We start from the raw sequence: 22,018 nt of genomic DNA, 5'->3' as shown, positions 1-22,018 counted from the left end.
GCAATAGAAATTTGAGCTGTCAGCAGAATGTTCAACGTGTGAAAAAGTCGTGACGCGAATTGATGCATGCCATCCTGGCTCGGCGGCTGCGATTTGGAACGCAAGTACATTTAGGATGGATACGATCAGGGCCAGTTTGTCAAGTGGTATTTTCCAAAGTAAGCCAACTAGTCATAGCAGAGATTCAACCAAGCATTATTATCGCAATATATAAATTCCTCATCTGTCTTGAATAAAATCGTAATTTGTACCGCTCCCATCTGTGACCTTGCGCTACTTGTCCACTGTTAGTCCTTAAAGTGAGGGTGGCATGTCTCGCATGGAATTGGGATGATTGTTGATGTTCATCCGGGTGCTAAGCGCTAACACAAGACATGTTTTACATCGGAATCGTGCGGCTTCAGTGATAATTGCCTGCAGGCCTCGTTCGCCTTTGCGGAGGAAATAGCCGGGAAGTCAACTCTCTGTTTAGTTAATGATGCTTGTCAGTTAAATGGCAAGACAGCGCTCTGATAAGCAGGCAACAAAGACCGTCCACCGAGGCCGGCATCACAGTGCGACGATTCATTAACCCGGGATCATAGCAGCCCTTTTTTTTTTTTTTCCATGCCACGTCCTCTAAAATGAGCCGTGAATGATGATGTCGATTTTTGACCTGCGTGAAGTTGGCCCCCCATTTGTTGCAAAAATAGGTGGAAATAGTTTGTTTCGTTTGTGCTGCGTTTGTGCCCGTTTGTGCTGTTAAAATTTTCGTTTGTGCTGCTTCGGTTCGAAAGATATTACACTTTGTTTTATTTCGAGTGTGACGTCACCCAGCCCCCCATTTTCATCCGATTGACTTGGGAATGGTGCCATTCGTTTGTGCTACGTTTGTGCCCGTTTGTGCTGTTAAAATTTTCGTTTGTGCTGCTCCGGTTCGAAAGATATTACACGTTTTAATTTCGAGTGGTGACGTCACCCAGCCCCCCATTTTCATCCGATTGACTTGGGAATGGTGCCGTTCGTTTGTGCTACGTTTGTGCCCGTTTGTGCTGTTAAAATTTTCGTTTGTGCTGCTCCGGTTCGAAAGATATTACACGTTTTAATTTCGAGTGGTGACGTCACCCAGCCCCCCATTTTCATCCGATTGACTTGGGAATGGTGCCGTTCGTTTGTGCTACGTTTGTGCCCGTTTGTGCTGTTAAAATTTTCGTTTGTGCTGCTCCGGTTCGAAAGATATTACACGTTTTAATTTCGAGTGGTGACGTCACCCAGCCCCCCATTTTCATCCGATTGACTTGGGAATGGTGCCGTTCGTTTGTGCTACGTTTGTGCCCGTTTGTGCTGTTAAAATTTTCGTTTGTGCTGCTCCGGTTCGAAAGATATTACACGTTTTAATTTCGAGTGGTGACGTCACCCAGCCCCCCATTTTCATCCGATTGACTTGGGAATGGTGCCGTTCGTTTGTGCTACGTTTGTGCCCGTTTGTGCTGTTAAAATTTTCGTTTGTGCTGCTCCGGTTCGAAAGATATTACACGTTTTAATTCACGCGGTGACGTCACAAACAGGAACGCGCCAGCGTCAGTTTGTTTTGTTTTGCTGTCGAACAAGGAGCTCGGTATCGCGCTACCGCGTTCAGTCAATCACTTGAATCACTCGTATTTGTTATTAATTCCAGGTTATAAACTAGTTCCTGGAATGAACCGATGTTTTGTATGTTTTTGCGCATTTTACATTCTTCATGATCCTGGAAAGCAACTGTTGCCGGACGGACTTCAGGTAAACATGTCACACTCACTGTTGTAGCTTTTTTGCTAGCATACAGTAATCTTAAAACCTTCCTGTTTTCACTGCTGTAAATTACTTTAAATTCGGTCTTATTTCTTTTAATAGTGTTGTTCTACTGCTCATTCATTTATTTCATCAGTAGTCATTAAAGCTATGTGATTATTTCTTAAAATTATAGTAGACGTGAGGCTGAAACATATCCGTTGAACTTTTTGAAATAAAAACAACTTAAAGACACCCCTCGATGAAGCATTCCCTCATTTGAGAACAACTGAATTAATATAAAAACAGTCCGTGTGTAATTGATGAGAGCCTGCAGAGAAACCTTGGGTGAAACGATAGCTTTATGTGTAAAGAAAACAGCAACAAACAAAACCCCAAACTATTTACATTTCAACAATTAAGCAATCACTGCTTTGTGAAGCTCTTTGTCTTTTCTGATGCTGCTTTCACTCTACTTTCCAGGTCATTGTGCATCTCCCAGTCAAAAGCAGCCCTCCTGCAATATGCCACATAATGTCCTAGAGAATCCTCTTCGAGATGATATGACTGCTCTAAAAGTAAACTGTCAGCATCAGACTTCTGGGAATTTCCAGCAGGGCAACTTCTGTTCAACTCATACCTAGGTCGGTGTCAATCCACTAAGCCTCTCCATTTCTCAACTTCAGTAGTATGAATACTGTAGCAACATCAGACTCATCACAGAGGTCAACATAATTTTTTAATATATTTTTTCCTCAGTATGAGAAGTAGTAGAGGCATCGTCAGGTCTTAAGACATGACCTACATCAGCTTTTTTGTTTTGCAGCAGAAATCCACGTTTCCCTCAATGAAGGCATGATGATGAGCAACGAAACGGTCAACACGATTGAGAAGGCTTTCATGCTTGAAAAGCCCATTTTTTATGTTTTTGAACTCTGCTTCAACAGCTGCCGAACTTGCAGTGATGCTGGTACTCCGGAAGAGAGGGACCATTACTCCTGTCCAGAGTGGTAAGTAACTTCCCAGTCTGATGATGTGGGGAATAATCTCAGGGAGGAAGTGGATGTTATCCCTGTCTCCCTCAGCCATGGCAAGTGACCTGATCTCTTCGCATAATTCAGTCACCCACTGTCGAGCATTAGTGTGGATCTGTTGATGCTCCTCAACGGGTTCCTGTGCCTGAACCTCTTCATCGAGCATGCTGATACAGTCTTCTTGTGCTATTTGTGTTTTCAGGTATTTCTTGCACTTTTCTGATGGGAGAGGGGTTCCAGAACTGTCATTACCTTCAGATTAATTAAGTGCCACAATAGTGATGGCACATAGAAGTTATTTTGCATGTTCCACACATTGTGACTTAAGTAGTTGTGCTAAATCTCAGAAAAAATCTTTTTACACAATGTCTTTTATTTTTCAGGCAATCCCACTGGCAGATCATTTTGATGCAGTGTGCAACATCTACCCTGACAAAGCATGGCGGCAGGTTTGCATGCTGACTCCCAAGCAAGACTTTAAAGCACTCATTAATGTAGCTCTTCAAATCGGGATGTTTTCCTGCTGACAGGTGCAGAAGTCCAGTGAAAGTTACCAAAATTTGTCCTGATTGCCAGCATGTTTTGCAACAAAATATAGTATTAAAATAAGGAAGGGCACCATCATCTTTGTCGACGCCTGTTTCATGAGTTGGTTTTCTTCTTTCTGTTGAACCGCATACAATTAAAAAGCAAAGCCTGATTTTTTTTTTTTTCAATTAAAATTACTTCGACAGACATGACCACTAGTGATGAGTCTATAAAGACAGGAATGCGAATAACAATTCAGTTTTATTGATAATGCCTGTTTCAATTTCCAGTGGCATAAGCCAGCAAGTCCCCACAACTTTTCTAACTTTAATTTTTGCTGTAAAAACATCCGCTTTTTGGTTGAACTAGTCTGTCGATTGTGCTGTTTTGGGCCTTAAGAACTTGTATTGTGTTGCTACTGTTTTTCAATAAGAAATTATTTTAGGTCATTTAGAATTCATCCAGCCGCTTGTCCAAATGGACACAATCGTCGACCTTGCGCGTGTAAGGTTGCTGAAATGTGCATCACTGCAGAGAAAGATGTAAGTTTGCGTCACAAATGAGGACATCTATGTATTTATGTACAGTGCACCTCGCAGTGGTAGCATTAAAGACATTGGACTGGACACATTTTTCTGTCACTACTGGAGTCAAACAACTATGTGTACAAGACATTGGTACAGATGTCAGAAAAGCATGGCGTATGTGCTATCACACAGTGGCTGAAAAAAATTGATTCATGCAGGTGCCCCGTCCGTCCCCAATAGAAGCAGTGAGTGCTTTTTCTCTTGCCATTCTTGGATCTCTGGCCAAAGCTTTTACCGCTCACCCCGATTTGAAGACCTACATCAATGAGTGCTTTAAGCATGAAAACCTGCCATGTTTTGTCAGGGTAGACGTTGCACACTGCAACAATATGATCTCCCAGTGGGACCGCCTGAAAAATAAAAGACATTGTGTAAAAAGATTTTTTCTGAGATTTAGCACAACTACTTAAGTCACAATGTGTGGAACATGCAAAATAACTTCTATGTGCCATCACTATTGTGGCACTTAATTAATCTGAAGGTAATGACAGTTCTGGAACCCCTCTCCCATCAGAAAAGTGCAAGAAATACCTGAAAACACAAATAGCACAAGAAGACTGTATCAGCATGCTCGATGAAGAGGTTCAGGCACAGGAACCCGTTGAGGAGCATCAACAGATCCACACTAATGCTCGACAGTGGGTGACTGAATTATGCGAAGAGATCAGGTCACTTGCCATGGCTGAGGGAGACAGGGATAACATCCACTTCCTCCCTGAGATTATTCCCCACATCATCAGACTGGGAAGTTACTTACCACTCTGGACAGGAGTAATGGTCCCTCTCTTCCGGAGTACCAGCATCACTGCAAGTTCGGCAGCTGTTGAAGCAGAGTTCAAAAACATAAAAAATGGGCTTTTCAAGCATGAAAGCCTTCTCAATCGTGTTGACCGTTTCGTTGCTCATCATCATGCCTTCATTGAGGGAAACGTGGATTTCTGCTGCAAAACAAAAAAGCTGATGTAGGTCATGTCTTAAGACCTGACGATGCCTCTACTACTTCTCATACTGAGGAAAAAATATATTAAAAAATTATGTTGACCTCTGTGATGAGTCTGATGTTGCTACAGTATTCATACTACTGAAGTTGAGAAATGGAGAGGCTTAGTGGATTGACACCGACCTAGGTATGAGTTGAACAGAAGTTGCCCTGCTGGAAATTCCCAGAAGTCTGATGCTGACAGTTTACTTTTAGAGCAGTCATATCATCTCGAAGAGGATTCTCTAGGACATTATGTGGCATATTGCAGGAGGGCTGCTTTTGACTGGGAGATGCACAATGACCTGGAAAGTAGAGTGAAAGCAGCATCAGAAAAGACAAAGAGCTTCACAAAGCAGTGATTGCTTAATTGTTGAAATGTAAATAGTTTGGGGTTTTGTTTGTTGCTGTTTTCTTTACACATAAAGCTATCGTTTCACCCAAGGTTTCTCTGCAGGCTCTCATCAATTACACACGGACTGTTTTTATATTAATTCAGTTGTTCTCAAATGAGGGAATGCTTCATCGAGGGGTGTCTTTAAGTTGTTTTTATTTCAAAAAGTTCAACGGATATGTTTCAGCCTCACGTCTACTATAATTTTAAGAAATAATCACATAGCTTTAATGACTACTGATGAAATAAATGAATGAGCAGTAGAACAACACTATTAAAAGAAATAAGACCGAATTTAAAGTAATTTACAGCAGTGAAAACAGGAAGGTTTTAAGATTACTGTATGCTAGCAAAAAAGCTACAACAGTGAGTGTGACATGTTTACCTGAAGTCCGTCCGGCAACAGTTGCTTTCCAGGATCATGAAGAATGTAAAATGCGCAAAAACATACAAAACATCGGTTCATTCCAGGAACTAGTTTATAACCTGGAATTAATAACAAATACGAGTGATTCAAGTGATTGACTGAACGCGGTAGCGCGATACCGAGCTCCTTGTTCGACAGCAAAACAAAACAAACTGACGCTGGCGCGTTCCTGTTTGTGACGTCACCGCGTGAATTAAAACGTGTAATATCTTTCGAACCGGAGCAGCACAAACGAAAATTTTAACAGCACAAACGGGCACAAACGTAGCACAAACGAACGGCACCATTCCCAAGTCAATCGGATGAAAATGGGGGGCTGGGTGACGTCACCACTCGAAATTAAAACGTGTAATATCTTTCGAACCGGAGCAGCACAAACGAAAATTTTAACAGCACAAACGGGCACAAACGTAGCACAAACGAACGGCACCATTCCCAAGTCAATCGGATGAAAATGGGGGGCTGGGTGACGTCACCACTCGAAATTAAAACGTGTAATATCTTTCGAACCGGAGCAGCACAAACGAAAATTTTAACAGCACAAACGGGCACAAACGTAGCACAAACGAACGGCACCATTCCCAAGTCAATCGGATGAAAATGGGGGGCTGGGTGACGTCACCACTCGAAATTAAAACGTGTAATATCTTTCGAACCGGAGCAGCACAAACGAAAATTTTAACAGCACAAACGGGCACAAACGTAGCACAAACGAACGGCACCATTCCCAAGTCAATCGGATGAAAATGGGGGGCTGGGTGACGTCACCACTCGAAATTAAAACGTGTAATATCTTTCGAACCGGAGCAGCACAAACGAAAATTTTAACAGCACAAACGGGCACAAACGTAGCACAAACGAACGGCACCATTCCCAAGTCAATCGGATGAAAATGGGGGGCTGGGTGACGTCACCACTCGAAATTAAAACGTGTAATATCTTTCGAACCGGAGCAGCACAAACGAAAATTTTAACAGCACAAACGGGCACAAACGTAGCACAAACGAATGGCACCATTCCCAAGTCAATCGGATGAAAATGGGGGGCTGGGTGACGTCACACTCGAAATAAAACAAAGTGTAATATCTTTCGAACCGAAGCAGCACAAACGAAAATTTTAACAGCACAAACGGGCACAAACGCAGCACAAACGAAACAAACTATTTCCACCTATTTTTGCAACAAATGGGGGGCCAACTTCACGCAGGTCGATTTTTGTCTTCTTTTCACCGGCCTCATTCTTTCTACGTTTTCCAGAATATGCAAATATACATCGAATGCTATTCTCTGAGGAGCTGGGACTCACAATACATGATTTAGGATGAAATTTATCTTATGTTTTACAAACTTTGTCCCTTTCACTCCCCTTTTGTGGCTTGTTCAAACACAAGATATTTGGCTCATATTGATCAACCTGTCCGCATCCGCTTTTGGAGGTGAGAGCACCCCCAAATACTCCTCCTGTGCATGTGAATGCGTCTTTTCGGTTTAATGGAGAAGGAATCTCTTGCTTGAGATGAGAAGCCTTTCTTCCGCATTTCTCGCCCCCCCCCTGTCGTTCTCTCAGTCTTTTCACATGTCAGTGGTCCTCGGTGAGACACTGTTTGTTGATGGCCATTGTGGATAGTTTGCAGTTTTTTCCTCCTGCCCCCCTAGTCCTGCTTTGTATACAGCGTCAGGAAGCTGGACTTGGGGTGGAACCCTTCATGCATTGTAAGGAGCTTTCTTGTCTTGATTCCAGTGGCCAGAGTATGAGGCCAGTGGCGTATCAGCTTACTGGCAGGCCGTAGGTGTTATTGGTAGTGATGGGTAAATGAAGCTTCAAATGTGCTTCATGAACCAGTTGTAGTATTTTTGGACTCCTGTAGATGGCACTCTCTGTTCAACATTTGAGCTGAAAGCAGACTGACTTGCCAGTTTTAAAACCCTTTATTTAAACCAACAGTGCCATCTAGAGGACACAAAAATACAATAACTAGTTCATGAGGCAAATTTGAAGCTTCATTACCTCACTCTCCATGGCTGCCCTTCCAGCTAAACCACAGTGTGTGGATCCAAAATGTTTTACGGGGCAGCCAGCAGATGATTGAACCGTCAAGTCTGCAACCACATGGATGACATTCACTGCAAGACCCACAAACGGAAGCATGTGTGTTCATGATCACTTTATCTGTCAGCATCAGTTCCATGTCCACATGCTTGAACTGGTCATGGTGGTACTCTCTCGCCCTACCATGATATCAGTTTCTTAAAAGTCAAAATGAAAAGCAGATTCTTAGTAACATAGCATACATGGTGACGATCCTCGTCGAATCACCTCAGGACACATGTCAACCCCAAATGCGTACTTTATCTGACCTTTGCATGAAGACAAGTCCTCACAATGACCTGGTAATGATTTACTTACAGCGGACTTACTTTGTGCATGGTGTGCCTAAAAGACGACTGCTTGTACAAATAGTATATAGATTTATGTCCGCACATCATGAGCAATACCAGGTAAACACATTCCCATACACAGTCTAGTGCAGTTCCGCAGCCAACATGTTTCCTATTAACTGGCATTCAGCCGGTTTGGGTATTAAGTTGTTCAAAGATGTACAGTCAAGAGCCTGAAATCATGCAGGATTACGCACAACCTCCAAGAGCAAATCGGCCGGGCAATTTGCTGTCCAGAATGGTTACATTTTCTGGCTCAGGTGATTCAACCTGAAGCTTTCTGTGCGCTCACTTGGGTACTTTTGTCATTTTTATGTGAATGACGCTCGAGGCTCAGAAAACATTTCATGATTTAGTCCACCGTCGTCTTCCCTGCAGGTGCAAAGGTGGATTCTGATCTTAGTATAGTTTACTCAACATTTGAAAAAAAAAGAGGCAGATATTTAATATTGCAATCCAAATGATCTTTATCCCGTGTGGTGGTGTAAAAAGATTAGCTCTGAATTCAAATGTCATATGAAGTATATAAATTCTACATTAATAAGTTACACCTGAATAAAGTTGTAAAATATAACAAACACAAACTGGTAAATACATTTAAAAATTTTTTAAATAAATTAATTAAATAAATAAATAAATAAATAAAACAAACAAATAAATAAATAAATAAATAAATAAATAAATAAATAAAAACAGATATGTTTTAGTCTACGTTCCCTTTTAATTTAGTTGTCTAAATGATTGCGTTAAATAGTAGGCCGTCACAATCAAATTCAATTTAAAGACTATATATTTTTAGGGTGCTTTTTTTCTACCATCTAATAAAAAGAAATCTCAATAAAACATCCTAATTTCATATCTTCTTAATTTTTCATTTATTTATCGCGTAATTACCGAATATGTTTGTCACTCATCGGTAAGTTAGCAACGATTGCGTGTGCGTAAGATCCCAGCTGTGTGTGAGCTTTTGTTTTTTTGTGGCTGGAAAATGATTAGTTTGCTTCACCTGTTGCTGTCTGTGCTTTATTATTCTGAGTTGGACAGAACATACACATGAAAACCAACTGGACTGATCTCACGGGACAGATTTCAATGACTCACAACTGATTTGTCATGTTGTATTTTGCCTGAATAAGAACATTTTAAGCTGCTGACATTGTGTTAAAAAAAAAAAAGGCAGAAAATAAAACTTGAAAATTCTCTCACTTAAATGGAGCATGTCTGGCTGTCTGCTAAAATCCATATTAATAATTACATCCTGTGCATGTGTCCACCACCTCCATCATAGCTGGGCCTCAGCTGAATAAGCACTGTATAGAAATCCAATAATCATTTCTGAATGGGCCCGCAAGGCCCCAAACATGCAACCTTGACCTTGGAAAGCACTTGGTCCACTTCCAAAAAGTGTCTCGTGTTGCTCATATGACTGGCCACAGGTCAGAGGAGAGAGCAGCACCATGAAATGAATCCGCTCAGCATGGCTCCACTTGATTAGAACCGACACACTGGAGCTCCGTAGGCTCCCTGGTGCTCCTCGGGAGTAATGAACCAGCGCAAATGAACACACTTCGGTGTTAAAATCTCGGACAAGCATGCCAATGAGGATAATGTGCCTTTCAAACTGAACTGTTCATTCGTGTGTTGTGGGTAATTTGGGGGGAAAAAAAAATAATTAAGCGATCCTCTCTGCCATACCTGCGATTGCCACAATTTCCACAACAACAACTGAAATCACAGCACCAAAGATTTATCTGCTTTAATTTCATGTGACTTTATTGGAAAAGGGGTTTGAGTATGATAGCTAAAATACTGCCTCTTGGTTTACATACATAATACAAATGCTAATATATGACATATGTTAATAAAATATGTCAAAAGCAGATTACAACAATTTCAGTTATTTCACATTTTCTTGATGTCCAAATGACGTGGCCCACTTGTTTTTGCATACCAACAAATAAATGCAAAACAGCGTTAAAAAAATATCGAGTAAGAAATACACCGTGTCATTACAAAACAAGCATTGTGATACCAAGGAATGCGTTGATGTTTGTTCAGTTAGTAATTACTCTTTGACCTATGCACAAATACGTCTATAAATATTTGTATTTGTATTTTTACGTAAGTGTATTTTCCTCGTTAAAATAAGCACCAATAAGAAAATAAGAAGGTGCCCACGTTACCGCTAATATTGATGTAATGTTATGTCATTGTAGAGCAGGGGTGGGCAAACTTTTTGATTGGCGGGCCGCAATGGGTTCTAAAATTTGACAGTGGGGCCGGACGAGGAGCAGATGGATGGAGTATTTTGGTAACCTCTCCTCATCGTAGAAAAAAAAAATACATTTAATTATAAATGAAAATTAAAAAAAGCAGAACACATTATATATGCCTGTAAAAAAAACCCCACAGTAGTTTGAAAATAAAACATCGACAAGGTTTATTCATTTAATTTTTTTCAAGTTTGGCGGGCCGGATTAAAACATCTAACGGACCGCATGTGGCCCCTGGGCCGTAGTTTGCCCACACCTGTTGTAGAGTCATCCTTCTCCATTGATCTAATGGACTGATTCAACATTGTGCTGAATCGTTAGTACGACGTCAAATTATGAGCCCATTTATATTTCGAACACTTAAAACAATGCTTGTTGCACTGCTGGCTGCCACCAAATTGGATCACAGCCTGTTAGCAAGCAGCCTGCCAATTGTCAAACACAACAAATAAAGTTAACAAAGACCACAACCACCACTTCCATATTATGCGGAATGTTTAGCAGAGAAGAACGTCGACGGGGTGCTGGGAGTGTCCTAATAGAAAGCACATGTTGATCGCTTGGATCACAAGCCGCAGTTTTTGTTCTGCTTTGCCTCACAGGCTGTGCTGACACTAAAATATAAATAGCCATGGTTTTAAAAGCTAATCAAGTGTTTGGTGTGGCTGGGTTGGAATATGTCTCCAATCATTGCACAATAATATTGACTTTAATTCTCAATTTGTTGGACGGATTAAAACAAGATGTAACGGTTCAAATGCTTCCATGAGACATCACCACTGTCGAATGAATGAAAGCAGAGAGAATGAAAACAATTGGAGGACAGAGTTTAATTGGCTCGGCTGGCTTTTAACATTAACATTGTAAAAAAATTTAAAAAAAAAAATCTTCTGGTGCAAGAAAATGTTTCACACTGTTTTGTAATAGATGGTTCCAAATTGATAATTTGCTTACATTTTGCATGTGACATTTTAACCTTGATTTACTTTACTGTTTGTTGCATTCTAAAACATTCATTGAGCATATACACAATATAAAAAATAAAAACTGTAACATTAACAAGACATATTTGATAATAAAGTGGCTCAAAAATTGAATTCCATGTATAATAAAAGATGATCAAACGTTCTCTTTGCCATCACGAACATTCCCTTTTCTTTTCTTTCTTTTTTTTTTCCTGTACATTTCCCCACGAAAACGCATACCAGAATATTGCAGTCACCTTGCTCTAATGTTTCGAGTCAAAACAGTAAAGACTCGAAGCGGATTTAGAATTTTCACCTTAATGTTGAGGTTTCATCTTGTTGCCTGTTGCACTGAATAAATATTTGGTCTCTACTTTTCACTAGTGATGGGTAAATGAAGCTTCAAATATGCTTCATGAACCAGTTGTAGTATTTTTGGACTCCTGTAGAGGGCGCTCTCTGTTCAACATTGGGCTGAAAGCAGACTGATTTGCCATTTCTAAACCCTTTATCTAAACCAACAGTGCCATCTGGAGGACACAAAAATACAACAACTGATTCATGAATCAAATTTGAAGCTTCATTTTCTCATCACTAGTGATTAGTAGCACATTTGTCATCCCTAAATATTGTTTAAAACTAGTGCCACTTTCACTCACAAAAATCTGAAGAACAGAATATATATATACTGAGCGGATATTTTGGGAGCGTTCTATTAGTGTGACCTGCCGATAAAGATGATACAAATTCGAACTCCTTTGAGGATTTGAATGTTTAAAGGACACTTGGCATAAAGGGTGGTGGGCACATTCATTATCCATAAATCTGTTCACACCGAAAGTTCAAAACGCACGCTTTACACACACATTGTCATTTGAGCTGATCAGCCAGCACTCATTCAAACACAAGTGACATCATCTTGCATCCGTTGTCCCAAGACAGGCTTTAATCGCACTTGGTGCTTCCGTGGAGGGTCGGGAGGGTGATTGGGGTTGGGGGTGGCACTCTGTGGGTGTCCAGAGAGGCCCGTGGCGGGTGGCACAAATTGGCGGTGAAGTGCATCTTGTGCAAGCAGTCCAGAGAGGTGGACGGTTACAAACAGCGTGTTTACATACATCCATAGCAGTGGGAAGGAGGTACACAGGTTGGACCTGAGGGTGCGTGACCCTGATCGAAAACATTCCTCGGACTTAGTTCTTCTTGTTGTTGCGTCTTCTCGACTTCTTCACCCTGCACACGAGTTGAGAAACATGTTTACTGGCAAATGATACAATACAATACAATATTATTGATACGGCGCATTTCACGACAGCCGGAGCGGTAACAAAGCGCTTTCCATATGCTGTCATGTCAATTTGCAGGTAATTAAAACACATTTACAATAGATAGCAGAACAGTGACAGGCTCATGTTGAGTCGAAAGCTAAAGAATAAAAATAAAAATAGTTGAGTTGAGAACTTAAAAATAAAAATTAAAATTAAAATGACTTTTTATTTTCAGATATTTTACATATTATTTTACTTTCAGGGGTCAACGACCTTTTTAAAGCTGAGAGCTACTCCCGATGTGTGTGAAAGGCTAATCGTTTGATACCTACTTCTGAAATAACACATTTGCTTAAATTACATTGAATGTCATATTATGTAATTAATAGAATTGTATATTTATTTGAATCCGGTGGTCAAGTGCATGATTTCTCAATAATTCTCTCTGACTTAACAAAGGTAATAATCAGATAACGATCAATATGCTGCTTTTTTTCTTTCTACAAATCTCTGTAAAAGTTTTCATTTTCGAATGATCATTTTTGCGTCATTCCTAGGAAATCACAATGCCTCATCGCTGGTGAGCCATTTTTGGAACAGGCCCTCAGGCCGTGTTAGTCTTATTGTTTTGAAAGAACACCACAGCATTCGCATAAACGTATACGATTAGTTGTTCCCGTTTGAATACCGTTGATGTTTATAATGAGCATGTTTTTTTATTTATTTATTTATTATTTTTTATTTACATTTAGGCTACCAGGTGGAGTTAGAGGTTGTTATCATGAGCACACATGAAGTGCTCTAATAAAAATAAATAATCCACATCTGTTCCCATGCCGGGGTTCAATCTTCTCATGCGACACACTGGGAAATGTTATGTTGGATACTCAGTCGCAACATGTCATGCCAAACATGTACAGTGTCATGTAGCGACAGTAAAAGTCGGCAGCGGTAATTCCCTCGACTATTCTGTGCTGCAACCAAGCCAAAATAACGCTTTAGAGTGCCTCGTTGTTGGTCGTGAGTGCGTGCACATGAACTGAAGCTGAACTTCAATGCATTATCGTTTTTTTCAATTAACATAAAAACAAATCAGATTGTTGATCACAAAATTAAATAATCATCATAATTAGTCACCATATTAAAGATATGAACATCTTTCTTACAAACGAGTTTCCTACTTTTTTGCAGGTGTTTTTTTTTCCCTACTGTTGCTAAATACTGACGTGATCGGAAAACCACCGCGTATTTTAAAAACTAAAAAGTAAATCATTCCCAAACAGTCATTAAAATCTTACACATGCACATAAATAAGTTTGTTTGTCTTCCTATTGTGAGTGTCGGTAGTGTTCCAAAAATCTGTTATGCAGCCTGGCAATAATCATCAGCGGACACTTTGGGAGAGTTTTGTTTCGGAGGAATTTTAAGAACATGGCTTGTTAAAATGTGAATGTTCTGCCACCGTTATGAGACCTTTTAAGCTTCCCTCCGTCCGTGTTGCCACAGCAACTATGCTGCTCATGTGAAATTAGAGGCGATAATTGTGGGCAGAATGCATTTAAAAGTCCACTGGACATCGTTTTGTGTTTAAGTGCGGCGTGTGAGCGGATGATGACGATGAACACACCGCTGACGCCTGCGATGCTCAGACTTAAGGTTATGAGAAAGGAGGAAGCAGGCGCTCCGCAGACAGATTTATCACCCATCTTAACTTCACGCACATCATTTCACACGTGATAATTTAGTCTGCTCGCATCAACCAAGTCATCGCTTGCACTGAGTAATTACCAGCAAGACAGTCAACCAGCAATTTGTAACAGAGCTTTATTTGTACTATGCAGGCTCTAAATTGTGATTATTCGTGTCTGTCTTTGTCAGTGATGCTCGAGGTCACTCGGAGAGAAGGAGAGAGTGGTCTTTTTTTTTTTTCCTTACTTGTTTATAGCGTTCTTTAAGTACTGCTGCAGCCACTTGGTCTCCGGGTTGATGCAAACTTCCCTGTTGCTTTTCAGCTTGGCACTGTGGGACGAAGACGAGGAGAATTGGATTATTACCGTTGCTTTGTTTTATTCAGACAAGGACGAGGAATGTGGACAGAGGTGGATTTTTTTTTTTTTATGTGGAATAAAATGCAGGAATACATTTTTTTTTCTCATTTTGAAAAATGAACACGATGCTTTCTTTTAATTATGCCCATGAACCCCCCCCCCCAAAAAAAAAATACTATGCTGTGTTCCTGTGATCTGACATCATTTCCCGTGAACCAGGAAGCAGTCTTTCTACAGTTTGAATCCGAATGAAATGGTTCCACCTGCCCCAGAATACAATTCGTATTTTCCTGTTAATTTATATTATTCTCCTCGATTTAGCTTACTAACCAGCAAATGAGCAAACACAAAAATAGCCATCGCCTGCATCCGCCACACAATAAAAAACTGTATGCCGCCGCCATTTTACATTGTCCCCCTGTGAACCAGGATAGGTCTTCCTGACTAAAACGTAATGCCACATAAGATTAAATATTGTGTTCTCCTTATTCTAACCCAGGGCAAACTACGGCCCGGGGGCCACATACGGCCCGTTAAATGTTTGAATACGGCCCGCTGAACTTGACAAAAATGAAATGAATAAACCTTGTTGATGTTTTATTTTCTAAATATTGTGGTTTTTCAAAGACACATTTTGTTCATTTTCATTTAAAATTAAATGTATTTATTTTCTCTGATGAGGTGAGGTTACCAAAACACTCCATCCATCTACTCCTGGTCCGGCCCCGTGTCAAATTTTAGAACCCATTGTGGCCCGCCAATCACAAAGTTTGCCTACCCCTGTAATCTAGTGTCTACTTTCTTGACACAATGCATGGAAGAATGTTTGCGTTACAATCGCCACTTGCTTCAGGTTTACACGCAAAGCAATATGCTTTTGATGTCCTGTATAAATCAGCTTTATCGTTGACATGAATTCAACACTGCATTGTCCATGGATCATCCTCTGCCTATTAAATTGCAATGAAACCAAAAGAGAAACATTTTAAAAGCTTCTTTGGCAAGATCAACTCAACGAATTGGAACACTGAGATCCAGTGACGTGAAGACAAATGTATCTAAATGCACAATACGGACCGTTTGTCTTTGTGGAGAGTCAAAAGTGGGAATTTCTTTTTCACTTGGATGCTCATTCATTATTCCCAATAGGAGAATAAATATTATATAGTGATGTGATAAAAGGTAGAGTTAACGACCTTTTGCTGTGTAAACACTTAAAGGATTAGGTGCGGGTTCTGGACATTTTTAGCTTATCTGTAGCTTATAAATCACAACAATATATTTTAGCACGTGTGGAATTCATCTTTGATGAGCTCACATTGTGTAAAAAGGGCTTCCAGCATGTTGTGAATGTCTCGAAAGGGAAAACCAGAATTCTTCCATTGATGACAATGAATGTGTTTTAAAAACTACGACTCGTCGCTATTTTGACACATTGAATGAAAATGGATCAGCACCTGAGCGACGTAAGCCTTAAGAAGCTCAGCATGTCCTCCAACATATGTGAGCTGCAAATGTGATGCTCATTGAGCATGACAAGTTGTCAACCCCTGGCCAGCTGTGAGAAATTAACACTTTTCTCTTTCCACCGGAGAGCAGCTGCAGTAGAGAGTCTGTGAGCGAGAACTCTGTTCATCTAGCTCAATTTTCATGACTGGCACAAATCTGGCGCCGTATGTGGCATAAATCTACGCAGACGTGTTAAACTGGGTGTTGGTAAATTTGCAGACACGTGAAAGCCAGGGTATTTAAAAAAAAAAGGGCAGTTTGCGCAGATGTGGGCGTGAAGACAGCTAACTTCATTCGCGACCAATCAAACGCCAAAATGCCTTTTTTAAATACCCGAAACTTGGTCTTGGTCCGCCTCTGTGCGTTGTTTGACCACACCTCGTACCAGACTTGAGCTAAAAAAAACAATCATGTCATGTTGTAGTTAAAAAAAAAAATAATAATAATAAGTGTAGATCCCTTGCCGGTCTGCTTGATATTGCACAGAGTCAAAAACATCTGCGTACGCATTTGTTTGATGTAAATTCTGAGTTTGCCGAGTCCTTTTGATCTGACCGGTGGTTCATTTTAACTGCGATTGAACCAAATGATTAGCGGATACAAATTAGGGTCATTTCAGACAGTCAAATTTTTCACGCTTCAAAAGAAGAAGGGACAATCCCCAGCCCCACCAAATAAATATCCAAAAGAACCATTTTAGATCTCTATCATCACAAAGATACATTTTAATCTCACATGGTGCGGTCTTTAGACAACAAATCCCTGGAAAATTTCAAAATTATTTATTAATTATTTTTTCATTTTTACTTTTCGTAAAAATGTGTACTTACCAACACCTTTAAATTAATTCATCAATCATCACCAATATTATTATTTTTTTATAGTATTATTTTTTTCCTATTCATTTAATTTAAGACTATTTGAATGTACTGAACACATTAATTTAATTTAATTAAATGTAATAGTTTTGGACTGATATTATTGCGATATATTTTTTATTTTATATTTTTTGTGCGCGTCTGCCCGCGACTGCATCTGAAAAATTTGTAAATATTTCAGTGAAGATTTGCAGCAACACAACCCGGGGCGGGAGGTCAGCCGGCACGGCTCTTAACATGTGTGTCACACCTCCGTGGCAAAAGGTCACGAGTGAGACTTAGCATGAGGCGAGTCTTTCTCCTGCTTCCATATTTCCATCACACTGCACCACAAATGAAACACCCCACCTTCTGTGTTGCTCACCTCACCCCAGCAAATGGCATCTCCACAATAAAGAGACAAAGAGCATCCAATCCTTCAAAGCAACATGTCAACAGCTCCGTAACTGGATCTGTGTTTACTTTCCCTCCCTCTTCTTTTATTAAGGGTGGCAGGTCCATCCGCTGGGGACCTCCATCCTGTTTTTTGATGTGCCCTCCTCCGTCCTGTTTATCTGTCTGCTTGTCTGGCTTGGCTACTCGAAGCTTCACCTCTAATTGACTTGGCTAAAATTTGAGGGCTGGAGTTCCACAAGCAGCAGGTAGTAATTACTTCACAGCAAGTTAATACCAACAGCATGCTGGGATGAGTGGGCAAAGAGTTGTGGGGGTCATATTGGGAAGCACGGTGGGACACTGCCGGGCGGGAGGGGGGGGGGGGGGGTCACAGAGGAGTATAACGTTACTTTAGTGTGCTTTCATGTGTCGGAATGGAGATATCAGAGGAGCGAGCTGTATGTCCCCTCTCGCCTCGCCGAAATGACTTTTTGACTCCTCTGGGCTGGTCGCATCTCTGTGCGTCCGCTTCGCCCCCCCCCCCCCCTTTTGCTATTCATTCATGTTCCAAGCAGTCACAAGTCACCCCCTCCTCATTTGGCAGCCTTTTCTTCGCCTTTTGGCTGTGAGGCTTCTGCCACCTGATTTTCTATAGAAAACTAATGAATGAGGCTTTTGAGTTAATGTGTTCCAGGCCAGTGACATTATACTCAGCCTTGCTGTGCGGTCGGAGGCGGGAGATAAAAAAAAAAAAAAAAATGGAAAAAGAAAATGGAAAAGGGACACTGAGGGGTCAGCAGAAACACAAAGGTAATGACTTTGACCCTTAATTATTGCTTCCTTTGGAAAACATGCTTCGGCTGACACTTCTTTTCTTATTTTGGAATGCGACTTTAAAATTGGATTTCTTTTTGGATGATTTTTAGCATACAAAAAAAAAATGAAGCTTCAATAAGTAGTATTGTAGTATTACACATGAACAGCAATGCATAACAATATTTTTTTTTCAGTTTTGTTGCATCTACACTAAATTGTGTAAAATTTCGATGAGAATTGAGTTAACTAAATGTAAACAGGAAAAGTGATTTTGTGAAAAAAAAAAAAAAAAGGGAAACCGATTAGGTCTGACTTTAGCTGACGCTACAAAGGCCTGTCGTGCTCCTTACTTTGTTTTATGTCTTAAGTTTATAAGTGGTCGATATGCTCCCAATCATTCTTATTTTATTTCACTATTATGTATTCCTTTTTTTCCACTTTAGGTTTTTTTTCTCACTTAGTCTGATTGTTTGTGAAATGGAAATGTTGCTCTTCAATAAAAAGAAAATTATGAAAAAAATATATTTGTTTTTAAAAAATGTGATTTTTCTTAAAAAAAAAATATTTAAAAAAAAAAAATGTTTGGCAGGACTCAAGTTGAATTAAAGTTTCTCACACATTTTACAAATCAAAATGCGAGTTCTCGGACTTGTTATCCTATTAAAAGTGTGACTGGAGTACATTACGTATATTTGTACATGACAAGTATTCCTGCATTTCCGTAGTTTGGTTTGATAAACTTTTCAATAAATTAAATAAATAAATAAATAAAGGCATTGCTTTTCTGCTAGCGTGTACAAAAATGTTGCACCACTTGGCAACTCGTGATTCACCCCTTGCATGTAATGTATTGGAATTTATACATTCCAGGTTGTCAGAACTCTTTTTACGCTCACACATGAAAATCAAATCAATGTCATGAATGATACATGTTTTGTTTGCTTCGTTGCTTAGCTGCTTTAACCTTTTCCCCAGACCCAAACTACAGATCAATGAAGTTTGGACTGGACAACCTTGATAAGACTTAAATGTCACTAATATTTGGAGAAGAACATTTCTGTGTCGTCCTAAAATACTCAAAACAGACAAACCACCGGCAGGCATTTATTTAAGGTGTTAAATCTTTTCGTAGTACTCACATGACTTGGAAGGGGCAGTTGGGCGTGTGGAGGAACTTGAGCTCTTTGATGGAACGCTGGGGAACCGTGTTGAGAGTCGAACGACACCAGCACCTTTCCACCAGACTGATGGGCTTTGCTGCAAGCACACCAAAGGGAAAATGACAAAAAGAAGCAAATGGGCGAAGAACACAGCGGATCTAATGTCTTCTTTTTATGCAATCGATTGTTTGGCATAAAAAAAAAAAATTGTTTAAAAAAAGAATTGTATCGGAATTCTTGCAATGAATGAAAAAAAAAAAACCCAATGATGAACAAAACTCACATGCCTCATCTGAGTTAAAGATTAAATGTAATTTTGGATTGTAAGGAATTAATCTCTTCCAAGGGATTGCGATTACATCCTTGACTTCCCTCATTGGACGGGATAATAACGTGTTTAATCTACTGTCACATCTTTCCAAAGCATGGGAACATACGAGTTTACCTGCGATTGCTCTCGACAACATGTTCATTAAAAAGAGATTAGTCCCTTTTTGACCACTCGCACCGCCCCCCCCCCCACACACACACACATCACATCATTTTATCTTTTCAGTCAGAACGCATTCAGCCTGACCACTCTCTCGCTAAAGGGTCCTCAACACACAATTTCTAATGTTGCCCCTCTTTCATAAAAGAGCCCTCGGCAGCTCGCACAGCCGCAGTGGAAATCACCCTAAGTACATTCTTAAAATGATTACAAATCACCCGTGTGCCACCAGCATGGCGGCTCGCTGGGCCCCCGTGCACTATTGCAGATGCAAGCTGATAACGCTAAACATCAAAGTATGACAAGCGCATTCCAGAATACAGCTTGCGGATTGGTGATGGAGGAAGAAAGAAATTTTTAACGGCAATAGTATTACATTTGGCTTGGTTCTTAAATAGAATACAGCAAACCTAAATAACTTCATGGCAATAAATATTAATAAAAAAAAAATAGTGTAACAATGACCTTCCACAAATTTCTTTTGACACAATTCATTATCAAATGTGCCACCACAAATGGCAAACACCCAAATAATATCAGTCGAATAACTCTGCCCCATTCTAATGCAAACTAGGGGATCATTATGCAGCACTGGCACCTGAAAGCGAGCATCCGCCGCTATCACCAGCGCGTTGTTTATCCCTCATTAGAAACTAATTAAAAGAAAGCAAAGAGAAAAGCCAAATGCACACAAGTCTTTCATATGCAATGCGGAGGTGCAAGCAGGGCAGAAACAACAAGCTTAACATAAGCGCAGGCCGGGCCGGCTCAACAGCCTGACTTGACACCTGGCAAGGAACAGAAGGAGACACTAAAGTGGGGCCGCAAAGTTGATAACACGCAATGTTGTGAGATAACCATTTGCTGTTCAATAAAAGAAAACATTTCATTAAAAAAAAATTCTAAGGAAATAATTGAGAGACACCGTTCTATTGAGCTTTTGTTATTATATAATGCAAAGGTTTTAATTGTTTTAAAACAAGAATTATGATTTTTTTCTAACTACTAAAAATAATAATAATAAATATATGAGAGGACAATTCACCATCAACATGCATAAATTTGATTAAAAAAAACTTACGTTTTACATTTTGCTTTATTTTCGAGGCATGTCAGATATTTAGAAATAATACTTATTAAAATAACAAATGTAATATTATAAAAAAAAAAATAAAAAAAAACGTTTTAATAATTTAATAAGTCTGCGTGACTCGGACTCACCGGTACTTGAAGGTCCATGTGTGACCACGGCCAACAGAAGCATCAGCGGCAGCAGTTTGATGTCCATGTCGGTGCTCGCTCAAGCTGCTCCGTCTGCTACAGTCCAAGGCACGACTGAGGCCGCCAGCGCTGTATTGTGTTAAAAGCTCACATAAGGGAGCGAGGGAGAGAGAGTGAGGGGAAGGAGGGAGACCCACTTTCTCAGAAAGGGGGTGGGCAAAAGGGGTGTCCCAGCATGGGAGGAGAAGAGGTGAGAGTAAGGCACAAGGAGGAGAAGAAGGAGGAGGAGGGAGCAGTGGCCAGTTAGTCAAGACTTCCTCACTTGAAAAATGTTGGCAGGGAGTCAAGTCGAAAGTCTTGGGGAAATTCTTTTTTTTTCTCCTTTTTTCCTCTTTGGTTCCATTTGTCAAACTTGCCTGGTTCAATATGCGCGACTGCCCTCGAAAAGATTAAGTCAATTTGGCTTTTTGGCTGAAATCAAAATGGATGATTAAGCTGACCTTCTGTAACATTTTCGATGAACTTATCCAAATGTTAAAAGTTTCTGAGCTTCTTGATTCGATACAATCCTAACGACGTCCCCGTTCTGTGACTCTTCCAGTTTCTCTATCTTGGTTGCAACGTGCTGATGACACTTTCCATCTGAGAACACGCCGTTTGAATCCTTGCAGTGACAAGGTAGTGTAGATCAGTTGGCAGGTGTCGTGTTGGTTGATGTAAAAAGAAAAAAATAATACTGTGCTTATGTTAGATTTAATTTATGATAAAAATAGTGTTGAATAAAAAAAATAAAAAATGAAAAAAATCCTGCGAAGTGATAGAAAATGTGCGTGGTCATGTTTTTAAATATTGTTTTTTAATATATGTTTTTTATATTAATG

At 40.0% G+C, this 22,018-nt stretch overlaps 1 protein-coding gene and 3 long non-coding RNA genes across 6 annotated transcripts in view; 2 read left to right on the top strand and 2 right to left on the bottom strand.

The window, feature by feature from the left end:
* LOC148332495 (uncharacterized) overlaps positions 1–22,018 on the top strand; it is a 44,646-nt gene that overhangs the window by 13,841 nt on the left and 8,787 nt on the right. The window lies entirely within an intron of this gene.
* LOC148332498 (uncharacterized) lies at positions 1,236–3,407 on the top strand. Of its 2 annotated transcripts, none has more exons than XR_015844684.1 (4): positions 1,236–2,393; positions 2,697–2,759; positions 2,835–2,985; positions 3,167–3,407. It is a non-coding gene; the product is annotated as an uncharacterized LOC148332498 (long non-coding RNA). The 2 variants fall into 2 exon arrangements; XR_015844683.1 differs by having other exon boundaries at positions 1,237–2,393; positions 2,871–2,985.
* Positions 3,162–6,186, bottom strand: LOC148332497 (uncharacterized). Of its 2 annotated transcripts, none has more exons than XR_015844682.1 (3): positions 4,656–6,186; positions 4,430–4,580; positions 3,162–4,248 (listed from the first exon to the last, which is right to left on the bottom strand). It is a non-coding gene; the product is annotated as an uncharacterized LOC148332497 (long non-coding RNA). The 2 variants fall into 2 exon arrangements; XR_015844681.1 differs by having other exon boundaries at positions 4,430–4,544; positions 4,656–6,183.
* cxcl12b (chemokine (C-X-C motif) ligand 12b (stromal cell-derived factor 1)) lies at positions 9,893–21,283 on the bottom strand. Its single transcript, XM_088303321.1, has 4 exons — positions 21,138–21,283; positions 19,406–19,523; positions 14,576–14,659; positions 9,893–12,605 (listed from the first exon to the last, which is right to left on the bottom strand). Exons 1-4 carry the CDS (start codon positions 21,202–21,204, stop codon positions 12,566–12,568), a joined length of 309 nt encoding a protein of 102 aa, XP_088159447.1. The 5' UTR covers positions 21,205–21,283; the 3' UTR covers positions 9,893–12,565.

Source organism: Idiotropiscis lumnitzeri, chromosome 8 (genome assembly GCF_059441095.1).
Source record: "Idiotropiscis lumnitzeri isolate Australia: NSW breed Sydney's pygmy pipehorse chromosome 8, RoL_Ilum_1.0, whole genome shotgun sequence".
In the NCBI taxonomy this organism is placed as follows: domain Eukaryota; kingdom Metazoa; phylum Chordata; class Actinopteri; order Syngnathiformes; family Syngnathidae; genus Idiotropiscis; species Idiotropiscis lumnitzeri.
This window is presented reverse-complemented; position numbering and strand designations above follow the sequence as displayed.